Below are 20194 nucleotides of genomic sequence, written 5' to 3' on the forward strand. Positions count from 1 at the left end.
ACTATTTGTTCTACCAAACTCCTTCTGTGGCTTTACACAGTGCTAAAGGAGCCCTTCTCATCTGACTTAAATCCATGTTGCTATATTATTGCTATTACTAATAAACATTCAAGGGAGAAAGACTGGGGGGAGGAAGAGTTCCAGTACCCTTTGTCCGTGTCTTTTAACTGGAATAGTCACAATCTCTCATCATAATACTTAGTGACATTTCTTTCCTTCTGATTTTGAAATCTTCACTCTTCTAAACTGACTGTGCACAAATATCTGCATAACCTGCAAGTTAAGCTGATAACTTTTCACACTGCTTTTTGAACAGCAAGCAATCATAGGAGCCAGAAGATAGCAACAAATGAAGTTTAGTTTTATTGCCTAGGAAAATAAGATGCACATTTCAAGCAGTGGCAATTACGCGTATTTGTGGAAAGAGACTCCTCTAATTTGGAATGTGGTTCAAGTTTAGAATGTACTTTGCAGCTTTATAACCATTTTACAAGTCTGTTTTGGATGTTTAAAATAAGGGTGTCTTTAATATGATTAGCCCTGAAGAGGCAACTCCCATTAGATTGAAAATGATTATGAGAAAGGTTATTACTGAGCTTCATATGGTTAAAACAAAGTTCTCTCATTTACTGGACCCAATCATCTAAACTTCTTAAGAACTGAGGGCTGACCTTATAATCATTTGACTCTTTGCAAATGCGTCAGTCCTACCTGTGCAAGCCTTGGCATGAGATGAGCCCCATAATCTTTTTCTCTCTCTTTGGATTAATACTGGAAAGGAAATGCACTTCTTCACCATATCCAATCAGCTTGTAGAACTTGTCACTGAGGACAAGAGTTTAGGAAGGCTCAGAGTAGGATGACACATTTAAGTGGAAATGGAAATCTGGAGTCAGTATTATATGTGAAAAACCAAACATAAGTGGTGCAGGCACCCTGGTGCTACGCTCATCAGGAAGAGCCTCCTACAGACAGCTCTGTTACCATCCCCAGGCATATATGGTGCACGTCTCAACCTTGGCACTGGATTCACCAGACAAATTCAGATTTAACAATGTCTGTATTTTTGAGCAGACATGCATTTAAACACGAAGAATAAAGCTCTGATTTGTACAAGAGATTTCATTGGCCTCTGTGCTGTTAAAATATAATCATTATTTGTAAATGGAGAGTATGCTTTTCATAGTTTTCTAACCTGAAAATACACTTAATCTTTTCACCACAATATAAATATATTCCTTCCCCTACTTTTCTTGAAAATAACTGTAAATCAGACACTTTCTGAAAAGTCACAGAAATGTCAAACCATGCAACTGCTCTGGATGGACTCACTGTCATGTTCAGTTTATTCAGGAGAAGATTAAATTGCAACAAAAAACAGAAAACATTTAAGAATTTTGCGTCATTTGGCATACATGCAAGCAAAGGAAAAGGCATGCCATACATCTGCTTCTTGTCGTGATTCAAGCCAAAATGCATGTGACAATTGCTTTGCTTTTTATTGCCATGCATACCATAAAATTCAGAGCCTCTCCCTCCTATTATGGATGTAATAGTTTCCAATCTGCTCATGAATGTCAAGTGTGAGGTAAAATTCCTGGTTAACCAACAATTACTTATGAACTGCTAGGTAAAGCAGAGGGCTGGTTTCCTCTGATGAGCCCTGTGGAAGGGTCACGGCAGGAGTGCAACATAATGCACAGAAGTTGCTAAGAGCCTTCTACAAGTCTGGGTGATTCTGCAAATAATGAGCAGAAAGCATGTTTTAAACTTGCTCAGCTTTCATGCAAGACTGCATGTTGGTCAGGAGATCTGAAGGAGAAGAGTTTAAGCCCTGTGGATTTTAGGATCAGATGGGCAAAGAACACCAGTGGTTGGTGGTGGTGCGGTTTGTTTTCTTTTGTATTACCAGACTACCTTACTTCAAATGACTGATTACCGCATTTCCTGAACTTGTGAGATACTCAAGGAAATGGAAAAGGTGAGGTCAGTCCTCTCTGCGTTCAGCCTGATGCCATTTCTGGCTTCTCTGATGTCACATCAGGAACTCATTCTCCAAAGCTGTTCATCAGATACATATTCCACCTCGAAACCAAAATACTTTTTGCCAAGAAACTTTCAGAGCACTTTCAGCACTATCAGAAGCATTTTCCAAGAAACCAGTAACTTTGAGGTGGAAAAGGTGGTGTCAAAAACATCAGTGCAGAGGTAGCGTGGAGACAAAACAAGGCCCTTTCACGTTGCTAGCAGGCCTGTCCCCTCTGCCCTGCCTGATGCTGTCACCACTGGCAGGCGCATGGCAGAGCTAAAGTGTAAGGAGAGAAGCCAAGGCAGATGGCTCTCTGCCAGCCCAGGGACAGGCGATATGCTCCTGCTATGGCTGTGCCACAGGAGGACAGCAGCTTAGCAAAATCCAACTCCATCCCAGTGCTGCCTCCACACGGGGGCACAGACCCTGAGCAGGAGGGGATGGGCTGGGCTGCTCCCTCTTCCTCCTCCTCCAGCTTCACACTGCAGCTGGCCCAGTGGAAAAAGCTATTCCACCCATCAGTCTCATTACTGAGTTTGCCCTTTCCACTGAAGGGCTCACTAATTCCAGAAGAGCAGGGACTGTAAAGATCAACATTATTGCAAGAAATCTTAACTACCTGTAACAATTTATATCCCATCTCGATTTAACAGTGTGTAATATTTCTTCACCAATAACCAGGTGAGCTATGAGCATTATTACCAAGTCTTCCACTGTAAATGCTATCTCACATGCTTTAACAGTAAGAAAACTGATAAATCAGTCATCATGGTTTTGGCATTAGGGTAGTCTTATGGGCAGCCTAAGGGGCTGACAAACCATGAAAGCCCATCTTTTAACAATTACAAAATTGCAGCATTATGCATCAAATGAGATTCAGTCTACGTTAGAGTTCAGTCTCCAGAATAAGCTACCCACAACCTGTAAATGCAATCTAAATTTGACAAATTTGTGCACACAACGTGAGCACACGGGGCTCCTGGGTTGCACGTAACCCACCAGCCTTTACACAAAGGTCCCAGGGCCTCGCAAGGGATGGCAGCAGCAGCACTGCAGCGGTTTGCCACAAGCCCTGCCTTTTAGCTCGCATCTCCTCACCTCTCCTCCCATCCCTTTGCTGAGACCAGCCCTCCTACCCCAGGCTGCTGCTTCCCCTGTGCTTCTCACCAACTGCATTCTCCTTGCTTCTGTCCCTGATTGCCTTTCATAAGGTAAAGCCTGATCTTGACACTAAACAAATCAACAGACAAGCATGATGAAGTCCATTCTAACATTTTAGGTCTTTCACATCTGATTTTTAAGAAAATAAACACTAAACAAATTTGCAGTTAATTTTTTTGGCCTAGACTGACCAAAAAGGTGTATTTTTATTCTTGTTTGCTCCAAGCCATCCTTGACTGTAGCCCAAGAAATTGGGAAAGCATTAGCACAGTCTCCCTGCCAAATCTTCTGGAAACACAGCTTTCACTTTAAGTCCCATAACCCTGAAAGATATGTTAAAAAAAAATAAATAAATTTAAACACAAGCTTGATAAACACCAGACAGATATTCTGGCTTCCCAAACACAGGTAGAATGCATTGCTCACCCCGGAAGAGCCCAGACAATTACACTTAAAGGCAAGACACTCTCAAAGACAGGAAGGCTCCTTAAAGTTGCTATTCACAAATACTACTCTTGATTTCAATCTTTGTTGCACCTGACCTCTGCCCAGCTGGGCTAATGAGGTTGTCTATCCAAAGAAACAAATCAGCATAGCTGTTCTGAAGTGAGCAGCACAACACTGATTTACACCAACTCTTGTTTTGGACAGAAAAACAAACTACAGAAAATAAACTTTAGTTTTGAGAGCTAAGTAATTCCACTGGTGCAATACAGAAAACAACTATTGCATTATGCTATAAAGATTTATCCAACATTTCATTTGCACTGAAAGATTAATGCATTGTTTTCCAGCTCACAAAAATATGATTCATTTCAAACTCTGCTGATAAAATATTTAAACCAGGTGGTAGTATTCTACAAGCAGACAGGCAGATGGACAAAGTGATGTTTTGACACTGCTTAGAAAATTAGTAAATGCTGAACAACCTAGAACAAAAATCTGCTTTGATATTTCTCGCTCTCTGAGTCTTTACTTTCTTTCACATTCACAGATGAGATATTTCCAGCATAAAAATAATCAAAACAGAATGAGTTACAGCATAACATTTGTAACTTCTTAAAACATGTCCAATAAAGTTTTATTAGGTCTTTCTTTGGAACTGTTTTCTTCTGAAAGCTGTGATTTGACACTTTAAAGAGTCACCCATTTCTCTCTCTCTCCCTCATCGGACCTGAACTAAACACTCAAAATGAAAAAACAAACCCCTAAAACTTTAAAACACGAGAGAATGTTATTTTCTCATTCAGTCTTTCTAAATTTGTGACCTATTTCTGTGTAAGAAAAATATTATGTTGGTTACTGACTACCATAAAATAATGCCTTAACATATTTGTGTTACCCCTGACTGGGGACATGGGTATTTCACCTGCGCGCAACCACCGCCCTCAATCTCTCTTTGTTACACACGAAGCTCAAAAGAAGTGTGACATATAAGTACGTCCTTTTGCAGAAGCAATAAAAAGATAACCAACTGTACTTGAAAGACATGAGAAGTATTTACATGCAGCTGTGCAGAAGTTCAAGGGTGTGCAAGGATGGCTTGTGAACAGATTAGGCATTGGTTCAGCATTGTGTACATATATATGAAAATTTTGAACAAAGGGTTTTAGTGTGGAGCACAGAGTTAGGCTATTTTTTGGTACACCACACCCTTATGTAGCCAGGGAATCGAGCCTACATTGTGGTTGCTGTTTTGCAGAGTAGAGCTGATTCCACTCAACTGAAGAGAAGCAGATGTGGTCTCCTACTCTTTCTGCTGGTGTTCAGTTGTCCTTCTAATAAACTAACACAGAAGTCTTCAGGTGTAAAGTATGTTTCTGCTTTGTCTCTGGAACCTATAATAATCAACCATTAATAGAAAATGCCAGGAATTTTAATTAAAAAGAAACAGAGAACAGTTTTTGGTCTGGAATTTAATATTAGTATATAGTTTGCAATCCAAGATTGCAATACACTCTGCCTGTACATATGAGCCTTCAGGTTAAATGTGCTATAATGGAAAACTGTTCTAATTAAAATTGATCAAGTAACTAATTTCTGGTAACTTAATAAATTGAACTGATTCCCCTGCTAAGGGAATATATGTGAAAACATCAGAGCCCTCTCAGGTTTACTCACTGCTTGAAAACACTATTCCCACTATTCCAAAACAAATACAAAACCCTACAGATTAAATGTAAATTGTAATTTTCTACAAGTATTACTCTTCAAATCCTACAGGTCGCTCATGAATGGGCCTGCTAATGTGAGGTAATGTCTCCATTCCCTGAGTAGCTCTTAAGTAGAAACCCCAAGATTTTGTACAATGAACACACCAGACTAAGAAAAGAGACTAACATAACATGAAAAAAAAAATCACAAAAGAAGCAATTTCACAGGCCAAACATTTCTAGCAATATTTTTCTAACTTCTCTCTGTTCTAACTTTTCATTTTCTAGTATAAGCAAGCTGGAAAATATAAATGAATGCCAAGTTTTACTGAAAGCATACTTGACTCTGCTGCAAATGGCCCTAAGATGTTGCTGACAACAATAACAATGTTGAAATAATATTGAGAATACATCTTGAAAGCATGTGTTCTCCAGCCAGATGACAACTTTTATATACTCTGGAAGCAAAGGGCATAATGGGTTTTGATAAAAGAAGGGAAATTAAGAAAAATGAAACAAAGAAAATACAAAAGTTCTGTGAGTAAATGTTTTTAAAAGGTATTTTTTTCCTAAATACACAAAGGAATTGTCAATGGTAGTAAGACAGTCTGCTTATATGTCACATGACAAAGGTATCTGAAAACACCTCAAATGATCAGGACAAAATGCCACACTGAGGCAGATTCTGAAAACCCTGTTGGAACTGAAGTCAGTCATCTTATGCTTGTTTGCTTACAAAGATAGAAAAATAAGAGGCGCCTTGCTTGCCTGAAAGCTAATATACGGAATGCAAACAATAATCTCATTTTTAAAGAAAAATACCCAATATAGCTGGGGAAATGTTTGAGGACTTTTTTGGATACAAGCAAAAAAGAAACATAGGATTTGTTCTATTTCCCCTACATCTTCTAGTCCTCAAAATACTCTGTTTAAACATTCTCTTTCACATACAGCAAGAAGAGCATAAATAAGGAAATAGATATAAAGGAAAGACAATTCCTCAGTTATTACTTAGCCAGAACAGAGGACTCCTCTTAAATTGCAGGAACAGCAGTCATATGGCAGGGTGGGATGAAGCAAGTGAAAAAACTGAGGTTGGCCTCTTGTTTACGAGAGGAGGCATTTCTGTCAGGCAGCACGGCCCCCTGAAGAGCTGAATCACCCACTTAAACTGCCTGACTGATGACAACACAGGGAGACTGAGGCCAACAGGCCCCTAAATTACTTGCCTCAGTCAAGCAGCTAAAATTACAAGAGGGGAATCAAGGCTACATGCGGGATAGAGGAGCTCTGCTAAAGCATTTTGGATAGGAAAACTGGTCTTGCACAGCAAAAAAAATGACAGCAGTAATCCCTTCCCTGTTGCTGAAATATTCCATGTGGGTGACATTTTAAACCTCTTCATAAGAAGCAAACAGCTCAAAGCACCAGGATAAGTGCACTTGACATCTATGTCCATTCCCTCAGTCAGGACCGAAATGATTGTGGCCATTAGAAGAAAATCTTCGCTGAAGAAACCGAGGAGATGGTCACACAAGTGGTCCAAATTCTGCTCTGATGGTTGTGTACAGGCAATATCAATGTCATCCATACCCATCCACATGCCAGGAGCTGCCAGCGCTTCTTGGCAGCGACACAGCCCACGGAGGGCAGAACTGGGGCCTGCTGCTCAAGATGAGCTCTGACAGCAAAGGGATTTCTTTTCCAGAGCCTGAGCAACGGGGAATGCAGTCTGTCAAAATGAAAAAGTGCGTTTGAGTGAGAACAGAACCAGGAAGATGATGGCTCTAACAAGGTAAAGAGATGAGTTAGGGCCGAGTTGCTACAGTAACACTGCTGCTTTCCCAGTGCAAGGCTCAGCCGCAGGAAGGTGCAATTGAGATAGACGGCAGAGGCTGGCAGAGGCTTTGCTGGCTGGAGGCTATGAGAAGCGGAGGAAATGCTCATCCCTTGCTCACCAGCAGAGCCCCAGGAGCTGGAGGCATGGCATTACTCCTCCTGATAGCAAGGAGGTCATGAGTTGTAGGAGGGCGGCAGGACTAGGCTTACCAGCTCTTCTGCATCCTACGTGAGACCCTGCAGTCGCACATAAGAAGGATAATTACGTGGCAAAGTTCCTACATGCAGAGTTTTCGAAACTCCAGTTTACCCTTTTGATTGGTATAGCCCACAGAAATTCTCATCAGAAGCAAAAATCTGACAGTATTTCCCATCAGATCCTAATTTATTCCTAAAGTACAATTACAGTTATTTCCCCTTTTGAATCTGGCATATCATTAGTGCCTAATTAGCATGCATAAAAGATTATTGATAAAGTACGATCTTGCCTGGAGCTATACTGTCATTAAAAGGCTTAACCCTACTATATTCACAAGGATTAACGAAACACCAAGTTGTAATTAAAAAAATAAAATATCCCAGATTTTTTTCAATAACCTTAACAACTGTTAAATTGATTTTTTTCCTTTTTTTTTTTGTTTAAAACCAGCTGAAGTTGGTTAAAAACTAGAGATTTTCCACTGCTGCCTTCTTATAATGGAAAATTTTTGCTGTCATCATATGTTATCTTGTCCGAGATGAACTTTTTAATTGGAAAAAATGAAGGAAGTTTGTATTTGTAAACTCACAATTCAAATTAACTAAATGCTAAATAACAACTTTCTGAGGGTCTCCTAAAAGACCTATCTGCTTCAGGAACTCTGGACTTCTGCTCTGTTGGGAAGGTGGGAGCTGTAGATCAATTTCTTTCCAGAGTATCCAATAGGATACTTTCATTTGTCCAAATCTAATGAAAACAATCTTACAAAAAGATGTATAGCTCATTTTGACAATTCATATCAGGAACTTTTTGCACCATAGAAATTTGCACTTTTTTTTTCTCTTCCTAAACCAGCTTTTCAATCTTATTTAAAAAATGCTGTTGATCAATGATCTAAGACAATGACAGCCCAGCTTCAGTGCAGTTCTGCTTCAATCAAGTGAAAAGCATTAGTATGGATTAAAAGCGTATGGTGGACCTGGAACTTCTATATTTTATAGCTTAGGCCGCTTAGGCCAGCCACTTCAATGAACTTAATGCTTTGCACTCAATTAGAATTTCGACCAAGACTATTTGGTTCTGCTACAAAGTGCATCTGTGAGGAAAATCCAGCTACCTCACATTTTCCCGTGAAGCTGTTGTTTCCAGAGATGAAGTAACTTGCCCAAGGCTTCACAGCCACTATTGCCAAAACTAGGGTTGGAATCAACCATTTCTGCCAGAGAAAATTCTTAAACGCTATTTCTTTGAAAACTTTAGGTTCCTTTTTCATGAAAAAAAAGTATGAAATATAATTACTTATCTCTAAGGTCTCCCGTGGTCTACATAAACAACATTTTTACATTGGTAACTAAGAACAAGCACTCCTTCTGAAATGTCATCTGAGGGTATGAGCCTAGAGCATTTAAAACACTAGCCTTAGTGGGGATGCATACTGCCAGTCTTACCATTTTTTTGTTCCCCCCAACCCCCCACCCCATTTAGCTTAGAAGCATCCAATATGGGGAAACATCATGTGGCAGGAAATTTCAGATTATTTTACAAAAATATTTAATAGTTTGTAGCTTTTCACAGATGCAAGGTAAGTAAGCTGTTTACAAAATTTGCTTTCACATGAATGCCATTCAACTTCCAGCACTTCCATCTCTCCTGCTGAACCCCTGGCCAATACTGTCAGAATCAACATTTTCATACATTTGATGGCATTTGCAACATTTTGCCTAGTCTTTTATGCTAAAACTATGCTTTACTATAAATGAAGTTCTGATGACCTAGGAGGTCATCAGAAGAGAGAAACAACTTCTCTTTTGCTGAAAGATTCCAATATGGACAGACTCATCCCAGGGGTCTGCTGTAAGACTGCCCACTTTTACTCTCTCTGGGCTTCCTGGTAGTCACGAGTCTGATTTACTCACAGTCTTCCAGGAAAACATGGATGCAAAATTTTTGACTAGCTTACACAGTACAGAACCATACTGAAATAACAGAAAAAAAAATCAATTTCTCTTCTATCAACTGTACCGGGGAAAACTAAAAAGCCTACAGAGATAACAAGGAAAAATGTGAAAGGAGCATGTATGCATTTTAAATACTGCTGTTTCTTCTATGGAGAATTTTTTTACATAATGAATGTAATAAAATACTAGTTCAAATACTTCCTACCAACAATCTCTTGTATTTCATAACCGAGCTCTAAACTCTATGTTTACAACTGTGGAGCACCCCACAGGTGCTAATATCAAATGAAAAATAACAGAAGTTCCTTTTGTGTTAATCTCTTGCAAATTGACACAGCTGAAGCAGAAGAGAATGGCAAACATCTTTCTGTGCTGTTCTTGTGTTACAGTATGTCTAGTATTTGGAGCTTTTCTTAGAGCACTCTGAGAAGTTTTTTAATTACTGCATGCTGGCTCCCCTCTACAGAGTCAGCAGTTACAGAGCAGCAAAGGAGCAGCAAGACTGTTAAAAAATCACTTAATGAAATCTCAGCTGAAAACCTGAACAGCCCATCTTTTGCTAAGCCTATTTTGCTGCCCAGAAATTCTGCCAGTATAATTACCTATTTCCTTGTGTGTTGACATAAAGAGTATTTTCAGATGTAGAGAAGTGTTACAAAGCAGCATACGTTTCTTCAGAACAATCACAGGCTAGAGTAAGGGATATTGATAGTAAGGTTGTTTTATTACATTCCACTCTTAAGCTCTTGCATAGTCCCTGACCCTCAAGTAAAAAAAACAACCAACCACCACCACCAACAAAAAGAACAAAAATGCCCTCTAAGTTCCAACACTAGTCCCTAAACCTACAATCCGATTTATTTAAAATTCTACAGTCTTAACAGAAAACCAAATATTTTTATACACATCAATTTGTGACCCTCAAGGATGCAACAATATGATAGTAAAGGCATCTGAAGAGATTTATACTGAAAACTTATAAATCATTTTATAAATCATAATTTCATTGACTTTGAAACTACAAGTACTAACAAGTGATCAACAATCCTCTATGAGGCTGAACACCATTGTTCTAGTTGGAAAGCTAGGATTTTTACATAATGATCTGTTGTAGGTGTTACCGCTAGTCCTAACAGCATTAATGCACCACTTCTGCAATGGCCAGATGCTGTCATGAGATCACAGCACTACTTTGTAAAGCACAGTGTAAGCACATAGCAAGGAAAAAAGTTCCTGCAGGCAAAGCTTGGGAGATGGGAGACGTATGAAAATTAAGTGATTTGACTAAGGTGCCATCAGGTCAGAGACAATCAGGAACACAAAACAGATGTTTCCAGTCCCAAATAGCTTACCAGTGACAGGACAGAAGCATAAAGACCATTTTCATTGGAAGGTGTACCATGAATCATACTAGATTGGCTTTCATTGAATCTGACTCCCGTATTACTTCAAGTACATCTAAATTTGGAATCATACACAGTACAACCAGTCATCCCATCATTTTCATTTGACTTTTTTTTTTTTGTAGAGAAACTGTATTAGTTTAAATCTTGCCTCAAATGACAATACATTCTCTGGGTTGCTTGTCTGTGTCTGGCTCGGGTCAGAAGGCTTTGCTAGGTACAAGCATGAAAAGCACAGTGCCTCTGGAGCTGATGAATACTGGGAGTTTATCTATAATGGCACTGAACTTCTGCATGAAATATCTATCACTGTTGTTATGCTTTGAATGGTGCCAAAAGCTTAGAGATTGTGATCCATCCAGACCCAGAATACAGACACAAAATTGAGAGCCCAATCTGCTTTTCTTCGCTCTTACAATTTATCCTTCTGGTGACATATGGTTTCCCTTTACAAAGTTTACTGCTGTTTTTCACTAGGATCTCTGTTAGTAAAAAGAACAAGCACCACACATTGGAACGATGCCAAGTAACTAGCGTGCACTTTCACATCCTTATTCTGCTTATTGCTTTTAATATCGCGAATAAATCCCGCAAGCAACAATGAAAAGGTGCCCCAAGGGATAAGCAGATAATTCACATCTAATGACAATGTTTTGCAAGCACCTCGAATTCAACATCCACCTGTTGGGTGGGTCATGAGAAAAGATTTATGTCCAAATAGCCATAGCTTCTGGGGAGCGAGATGCAGAAAGATAATCCCTCTTTGCTAGGAAACCCAATCTTTACCAGAGCAGATTCCAGTAACGAATGGAGTTAGGCTGTATTTAATGGTCTATTATTTTTGCATTTGTCATGTTCCTATGTGTTCGTATTTTTTCTCCTTTATATTTGATACAAGTAGCACAATATAAATATAACTGTCAGAATGTGACATCCCTTGTTTTCTTTTCCATTCAGCTGATGTGCTAATTTTGTGTAACACGAGAAATGAACAGTGCTTTCCAGATGTATGAAATTTCGTTTTAACAACCAAGCTAAGGCGGGATTTTTTTCTATTTTTTTTTTATGGGATCACAGTTTCCTCAATTAAATTTTAAGAGAATTCAGCTCTGGAAACACTGAGTGCTGTGTTTTAGTTTTCTGTGGGGGAAAAAAGTGAGGAGGGAAGATCCATGCCTACTTTCAACAAGTAGAGAGTTAACAAAGCATTACTTTAAGTTCAGTGATTTTAAAGTAATTTGTTGATGTCTGCTTATTTGCAAGATGCTTCAAATGGTCAGAACTGCTACGACACTCCTATAATTACTGCACTACTAGAAAGATTAAGACACCTTGTAATCTAACAATGAAAGAAAGATACTGCTCCCTTCTCTGGCCAAGATAGCCTATTTTTGAAGTTACAGCCCTACGTAACTCAAAATGCTGGTGGTACACTCTATGTGCCAGGTACTGAAGCTGCCTTGCCACACGGACCGTAAAACCTCTTCAGGAAGAAGTGGGAGTCAGGCAAGCTTGTGATGCTGGGGGCTAAATGAGCAGGCCCGAGGTTTCCATTAGTTGGAGTAACGGCCAGCACTTGAAGGAAAGAACTTGCTGGGTTTCCCAAAGGCTATCTAGATCTACCAGGATATCTTTGGGCAGAGGTGTGTGTATGTATGTGTCCACAGCCAGGCAGAGTGGCAATCTGGAGGTATGTACCGGGAAGTCAACAATGCTGTCAGTACAGAGCCCCTTGCGCAGTGGCAGAAACCAGCAATCCTCAAAGACTAAAGGAATTGAGAAATACACAAACAGACTTTTTGAGCAAAATTGTATTAAAAACATCTTCTAGAGGCTATTTGGGCTCAGATGAAAGCTTATTTAAAGTTATTTATCAGCTCTTCTGCCTTTTAATTAAGCCGGTCATGAAAAATATGCACCGCCCCCCAGTCAGGCAACAAATTACTGAGTTATCCATCCCCACTGAACACAGGCACCTGCCTCCTCACACCCAATCATCATCTCAGGTTTGGGACACTGGCAGAGGCACGTGTGTCACCACTGAAAACAGCAAGGCTTCCCTACGTGACACCATCTCACCATCTATAAAAGTACCAATTTCGCACTTAATTCTTTATGCAAGAGAGGATAGGAGAAACCTAACATCCTGACAGAGGCTCTGACATCCTCCTGAGAACCAGCTCAAGAACACGTCTAGCTTTAAGATGCACTGAAGTAACAGAATTTACTGGTGATGTGAAATTGTTCAGTGTGGGAAAAATCATAGCTGACCAAGAAGAGTCATGGGGAGGATTTCCCAATACTGAGCAACTGAGTAACAAACCCATGGATTAAATTCAGCATCAGCAAATACAGCCAGAGAAAAGCTATCCTAAATACCTACACGCTGGTGGGACACAATTAGGCACCACCTCAGAATCACGACAGTCAGCCAATTTGACCGTCAGCTCAGGGTTCCGTCATTGCCAGAAAAGGTAAACACTGTTCGGTGTTTCTCCTTTTTTCTTTCCATGTAAAAAATACAAATTTTTACCACTACAAAGCCATCAAAAGCCTGCGTCTTGAAGATTTTGTGTAGTTCTAGTTATCCCATCTTAGAAAGGATATAGAAATGATATACATAAAAGTACAAAAATGGCAAAGAGTATGTTAAAATACAGAATAGCTGGAATGCTTGGACAGACTACGTACGCTAAGGTTTGCTAATGTGGGAAACAGGTAACTGTGGGTGGCAAGATTAACATCAATAAAGTTATGAACGACCTGGAAAAGATAGAGGAAGTCTGCTTTTTACACAATATCAGGATGGCTGTAGTGGAACAGGGCATTAAATTGAACTAGGAGAGAGCAAGGTTAAAATGGGACTAGACTGTCATATCACATATACCGTCACCACCACTGCCTCATAGAGACCACAAGAATAAACGATGTCTAATACACCAAATGTACTACTGGAGTCCCCTATGAGCAAAAAAAAAAAAAAAGACTCAGAAAATACCTGAGCCACAAAGTGCTGCAAGCTGGGACAGTATATCTGGGAAATAATCCTTTCCAACTAAAGTTACACTCAAGACTACCATTGCATCCCGCTCAGGCTGGTACAGCCAGGGTCTCCTCACAGGGGCTGCCAGGGCTCTGGTAACCCTCAAACGGAAGGTGTTCTGAAACACCTCAGGAACAGCACTCTGGTTTGGCTCTATCAGTGTATCTTCTGCTCCAAACACTGCTTAAACTGCAGCTTACAGGTTTCCACAAGCCAGATAGGCCAGTATATACATGCCTGTACTGCCTTTTTCTTTCTTACAGCAGTTTCACCTTCAACAGCAATTCCAGTAACTAAAAAAAAAAAAAAAAAAAAAAAAAAAAAACTTTTTCAGTAGTACTTCAGTTCTTTAGGAACTGAAAATCTGTATACGTTCAAGCTCAACATGTGCTGTGACGATGGGCCCTAGGACACAGGTGGTCAGTACAAGGCAGCCAAGCACCCCTGCAGTTGTTTCCAGCCAGACTGGGGCTCACCTGCAAATGCAACAAAGCTCCAGCCTGCTCCTGTACGGTGCTGTCAAATACACACCATCTCCCAACAAACACAGCCAGTCTTGTAACACAGAAGCATTTGCATGCTTTCTAACAGCAGCACTGATTTTTCTACCTATACTATAACTAGTCATGCATCAACTATTTTTTTCAGCTCTGTACTCCGATTCTGTGTAAGTTCTTGTTTCATCAACCAACATAGCTGCCTGTACCCTAACTCCTACAAAAAAAAAAAACTAATACAAACAAGCAGACCATCACAATTGCTACTGCACTTCAGAGAAATCTGTATCTTGAATTAGCAATCAGTAATTAGCACATTAAGATGTACCATAAAAGTTGTGTGAATTAATAACTCCATAAACAGATTAAAAGCCTGACTTTCAACAGGATGTAAAATATCTTCTCATAATTATATCTTCTCATAATTAGAGTTGTACCTAATGTCACTGAAATATTGAATGATCCATAATTTGCAGGCCCTGTTATATCTAAAAGATAACCACACAATGCTCATACCAATTTTTCATACAAAAATAATTTTTAAATTGGACCTTTCATCTTAATGATAATCAAAAACTAATCTATATGAAAACAGCCTAAACATTTACGTTATTATTTCAAACATGGATCAGTAAGGCAATTTAGCTTTCGACAACAGGAGATGAATTAGAAGGCATCAATTCTAACTTGTTGCAAACAGTTTATTAGCTTAAAGCCCCTTGACACACAGCCCTAAGATCTTCAAAGACACATGTCTAATAATACAAAGGCAGAAATGGAAAAAAGCAATACTGGAAGATGGGTTCTCCTTTCCCCTTGCCTTAATGGTGGAACCTCACCAGAACTTTGCACGTAGCTGCCCCACTGCTGTTCTGCAGGGAACCCCAGGGACAGGCTCAGTGGAAATACTTTGTCAAGTATCTTAAATTATATAAATTATACGTAGAGAGACCACTGAAGTATCCACTCCTTCCTCCAAGTTAAGCAAAGGCCCTGGCCACTCTGTCAAATGATCTGGGCAACAGACGGTGTGCTCAGCAGAAGGTGGAACATGAGAATAACAAGCTAGAGAAGGTGACAATACCCATAGGTATCTATAAGAGAAAAAGGGATATTTACCAACCCAACCAACGCAAGGCGCATAACGTAATCAAACCACACAGAGCCACTATAATGCAATAACAGTGTTTTCATCCCAGATAAAAGATTCTTCCTGTTTTTTGTTTTGTTTTGTTTTCATTTAAACTGTATACTGTTATTTATTATTTTTTTCCTGCATGAGATAGAACAGCGCTTTCCTTCTGGGAAAACTTTCCAATGAAGACATCAAACACAATGAAGTCTTTTCAACTGAGCAATTTGTCTCAGCACTAATTTCCCCTCTTTCATCATACCTCTGGCAGGAGTCAGCTCAAGCAGTGAGATTCACCTGAGAGCGGGAGGGTGGAAAAGCACCATCATTGTAACCACATCTGTGCTGCTCTAAGAAATTTACTGAAGTTCAAATTTCTCCTTGACCTCCAACTTAGTTTATTTAAGCAAACTGAGATGTTTTCTTCCTTCCCTTTTTCCAATGTTTTTATTGAAATTCCTTTCAAATTCAAATTCCTTTCATCTGCCTGGATTTCAATTTACACAACAATACCCCATTCACTATGAAAAAACAAGGTTTTATTTATATTTTTTTTTCCAGGGAACTAGTGTTGAACAACATGAAACCATAGTAACTGTCAACTTCCACAAGGTTGTGCTATAAAGGAAAATGGATTGGTGCAACCATCTCTTAAACATTTCTGTGGGTTATCACCATTGTAAATCTAACAATAACACACTTCATCCTATAACTAGATTTCCATTTCAATGAGAGAAACCATTGATCATTTTAACCAACTATCTGTGATCTACACTCAGCAGTTCCCATAGGAAGTAAATTGTGCTAAGGGTAAAGAAATGAAAGTGTATCTTTTTCAACAGTTTCTTTTCTAGCAGCACAGGGCAACAAGGGCTGACAGGAAAGGGTAAGATTCAGGGGCCCTTGCTGGGGTAGGAAACTCCAGACAGGAGCAACTGCAAATTTCTTGCCCTGCGAGAATCTACAATGACGTTGAGCTTTATTGTCCTTCGAGCACGTGAAGAATCAAAGAGCACGGAGGCCAATTAACTACATGGAGTTGCTGAAGTAGCAAGGAAGAGAATAATAGTGGGCACACTATAGGCAGTGCTAAAATTCTTCCTGTGAAGATTTTTTTCGTTATTGGACCTCCTATGAAGAAAAAAATAAATCCTCAAATTCCCTTTCCCTTCTTATTAATTGTATGACATTGTTAACAAAGCAAAGCTTTCTCCCTTTGTCACTGGTGGGACACAAAGGACTATGAAATAAGATGGATGTATTTGCTCTATGGCGACAGCCTGCAAGACCCTGGCAGGTTCTGCCTTACATCCCTCCTCCATACCCAAAAACCAAACCTTCCCCGTGCAGGATAACATAGCAGTGGATGAGCAGCTGCTCTTTCAGATACCAGTGGTCCTTCCAGGACACAGGACTGAAACTGAACTCCTGAACTCTAACGTCTAGTCTTTTTCATGCTTAAAATGGTTCATATTAAAACAATATAGCTTATTTGTCCCTCACCACTCCTATTGATATACTGTTCCAGCAGCTCAGTTCTCTGATGGGTTTACAGATAATTCACAGGCTAAATTTACCAGTACTCAGTTTACACTCACTTATATGCCTTTGCCAACAATCTTTTCCACTTAAATAACTCTTCTCCCTCTGTGGCAAGGTATTTATAGAGAGCAAACACAACCCCTCGGTGCCTTCACTCTACTAAGCTAACCTAGCCATACTCTTTCTGCTTCCTCTCCTGAGGCAGGCTCTCCTGGTCAGTCCCTTGGATGCCTTCACCTCTCAGCCTTAGGCACTGAGTTTTGCCCTCAGTGTCCATGTCCTTCTCTGGACTGCCTCTCTGGACTTTCTGCTCTTGCTTCCCCTGCACAGATAATCACCAAGCATACCTGCAGGCCCTCAAGCTTCATTACAGACCGCTGGAGCGCTAATGTATGAAGCCTTCCTCCCAGCTTTACCACTTTCTTGAGCAGAGTTGTTGCTTCTGTCACAGGAGGTGCATGTTCTCTGCTTGCTCTATTATATCCACTTTCATGTCAGACCAGTTGTTCACTACCTGCTGGTTTGTTGCCCAGGCTCATTTGCTTTTGCCTGAACACATCTCTTCCCCTAACTGTTAGGCACTGTCCTTCTATTTCTTGTATTACTACTTTAATTACTCCATTTGACAGTCTTAGGATGAGATGTATGTATTCACATGTACCTGTATTTATGCAAATGTATTGGCAACAGCTACTAAATAAGATTTTTATTTTTTACACTACACATTCACATGAGCAGGATGTTTGAATGCTGTTTTTAAAAGACATGCCTACTGAATGTGCCAGCCCTGACACCTTCAGCTTGTTTGATCAGATGTAACACTGATTTGCAAATACAGCAAAACACCAGTAGTGACACAACACTGATCCACCAATACTTAATGGCTTTTCATTTGCTTGTTTTCTTTTAATTTTAACAGCCAAGTTATCTCTGGAGAAAGATTACAGAGCACTTCCACCATATTTCACAAAATAAATATGGCAACAAGGAAAGTGGGGACAATGAAAAAGCAGACTATGTAGTAGCTGCAGAACGCAATGCAGGTTAAGCAATTGACAATGAAACAAACTGTTGAGATGAAATCGGCTTTTAAGATTCGACTTTCAGAAGTCAGCCCCATAAATAGTGATACCGTGTCAGCCGCATACTTTCTCCCCAGACAATACATTATTCTAACAGAAGATCTCAGCAGCTGAGAACCTGGTCACTGACTCCAGCTGTTGTTTTAAAATCTGAATGCTTCAAATGTGCAAGATGTCTCATCTGGAAGCTCTAGTACCAACCTGCGTAATCCTGGCCACAGATTTGGAAAAAGTACTGAGCAATTCAACACCATAAGCTACAAGAAGCACAGAGAGCTACTTTTGTTTCGAACAAATTTTAACCTTCCCCAACAAAGCTCATGATGGGAGTAAACATAAGACCTTATGCAGGCTTTCTGGCGAACTCAAGACAATTACTTCACTGTTAACCAACAAACATTCACAAGAGCATTGCTGAATTTTTGAGCTAATTACAGACCAGTAAAAATTCTTTTAGCAACTTTGTTCTGTCCTGTGTGCACATAGGGAGGATAAGGAAATGGAAGACACATACTTTATTCTTTTCAGCATTAGCAGTACAGAAGTATAATTTGACGTAAAATAAATCTTTTTTTCTGAGTCATTTCTTTTTCCATTGTGTCATTTCATTTTCCATTTAAAATTAATTAATCAAAATTGTGACTGGATTTCTTCTAAAAATGTTTTGGAATTTTAGACGAGTAGGGCAGTACGTTAGCAGACGGCAGTATGAATACATTCAGCTATGTTTGTCCTCCCTAATAAACTGTTCTACGGGTCTCATCACTGCTTTTGATACTGACCTGACCAAACTGTCTTGCAGTTTTTGTTGCATAAATTTTGGTGGATTCAGGGCCAAGAAATAAAAGGTATTCACCAGACAGACTTCTCACAAGATTACAATAATGTTTACGAACAGATGCAGGCAATTTGGAAACTCTATTATGGGACTGGATGAAGTCCAGAATTATATACAGAATTAGAACTCTGACTCAAAGGTGTATGAAGGATGAGTTGCAAAGGAAGAAAAAGCTTTGATTTTATTGTTCTTGAACTATAAAGAGTGCCAAAATAAGCTAAAGTAAAAATTTAGAGTCTGAGCTCAATTTTTGAACCACTTAATGTCTGGTTATTGAAATGAAGTATTCTGTATCATTAGTTTGTAGCAAAGTAGAAATTTTTGAATACTTAGCAGACAAGAAAATAAAACATCTGTCAAAACAAACCGCTATTATGTAACAGCGATCACAGAGCAAAAACAACCACATTTTCTGCTGGTATGAGATGGTGCAGTCCGACCAAAGCAGATGTTGCAGCAGCTCAAGTGACAGAGACCATGATGGACAATTGCTCCCAAAAAGTTGTAGTTCAGAAACACTGTAGAAAGGCCTTCCACTAAATCTGTGTAATTTGTACGAGATCAAGCTTGTATTGAAAACTTGCTGCTACTTAACTGGTATTATAGTACGTAAGATAATGAAAAATAAATTCCACCATAATCTTCTCTGAAGACTAAATATTTGTTGCAGAATGCAACATTTGTATTGTGACATTTGACATTTACATGAACCTACCATACTTTTAAAACATTCTTTACCATATCTTTTTCCGCCCACACAACTGACATCCGTCATATAGAAATATCTTCCCACTTGCATGATGAATGCTTGTAACTCAAAAAAACATCCAGTGAACATTCGCAAACGAATTCTTATACATACCTGCAGAACAAACATGCAGCACAGACACATGCTCTACAGGCACACACCTCCATGCAGAATCAGCCCAGCGCAGAGAAGCATGTTTACCGTGCACAGATACACCATTAGTGGAGCATATGTACACTAGGTCCAGCATTTCCTGAATCTACTACAATGTGGATCTGTCCAAAAACAGAATAACACTATGGGTGCTTCTGCTTACAAGTTGTTGTAATCAAGAACACTAACACAGTTGCTCGTGACCCCTCTTCTCCCATGCTCCCCATAGAGATGCTTTGCTAACTTTATTGAATTGAGTTTCTTAGTAATGGGAACATGTTCCACTACACAAAACGGGGATGTTTATCAAAGGTGTGACTTTAAACCTCTGTTAATAAAACACAGATGGTCAAAGACTGCCAGAGAGACCACTATGCCAAAATATTTTTCAGCATGTTTTCAAACCCAGGTACTATG

The 20194-nt window shown here is 39.5% G+C and overlaps 1 protein-coding gene across 20 annotated transcripts in view; it reads right to left on the minus strand.

Moving 5' to 3' along the window:
- The window catches only part of LOC310904415 (glypican-5-like), a 441629-nt gene that overhangs the window by 199634 nt on the left and 221801 nt on the right, over positions 1–20194 (minus strand). Inside the window, exon 9 of one of the 20 annotated variants that reach the window (XM_083849127.1) lies at positions 4981–7075. The exons of the other annotated variants lie outside the window; for them this stretch is intronic. Coding sequence (XP_083705253.1) covers positions 6835–7075 — 241 coding nt within the window. The 3' untranslated portion in view covers positions 4981–6834. Of the gene's footprint in view, positions 1–4980; positions 7076–20194 lie in introns of those variants that run through there. 20 annotated transcript variants of the gene reach the window in all.

The sequence above is a fragment of the Anser anser genome (assembly GCF_964211835.1).
Source record: "Anser anser genome assembly, chromosome: 9".
Classification (NCBI taxonomy): domain Eukaryota; kingdom Metazoa; phylum Chordata; class Aves; order Anseriformes; family Anatidae; genus Anser; species Anser anser.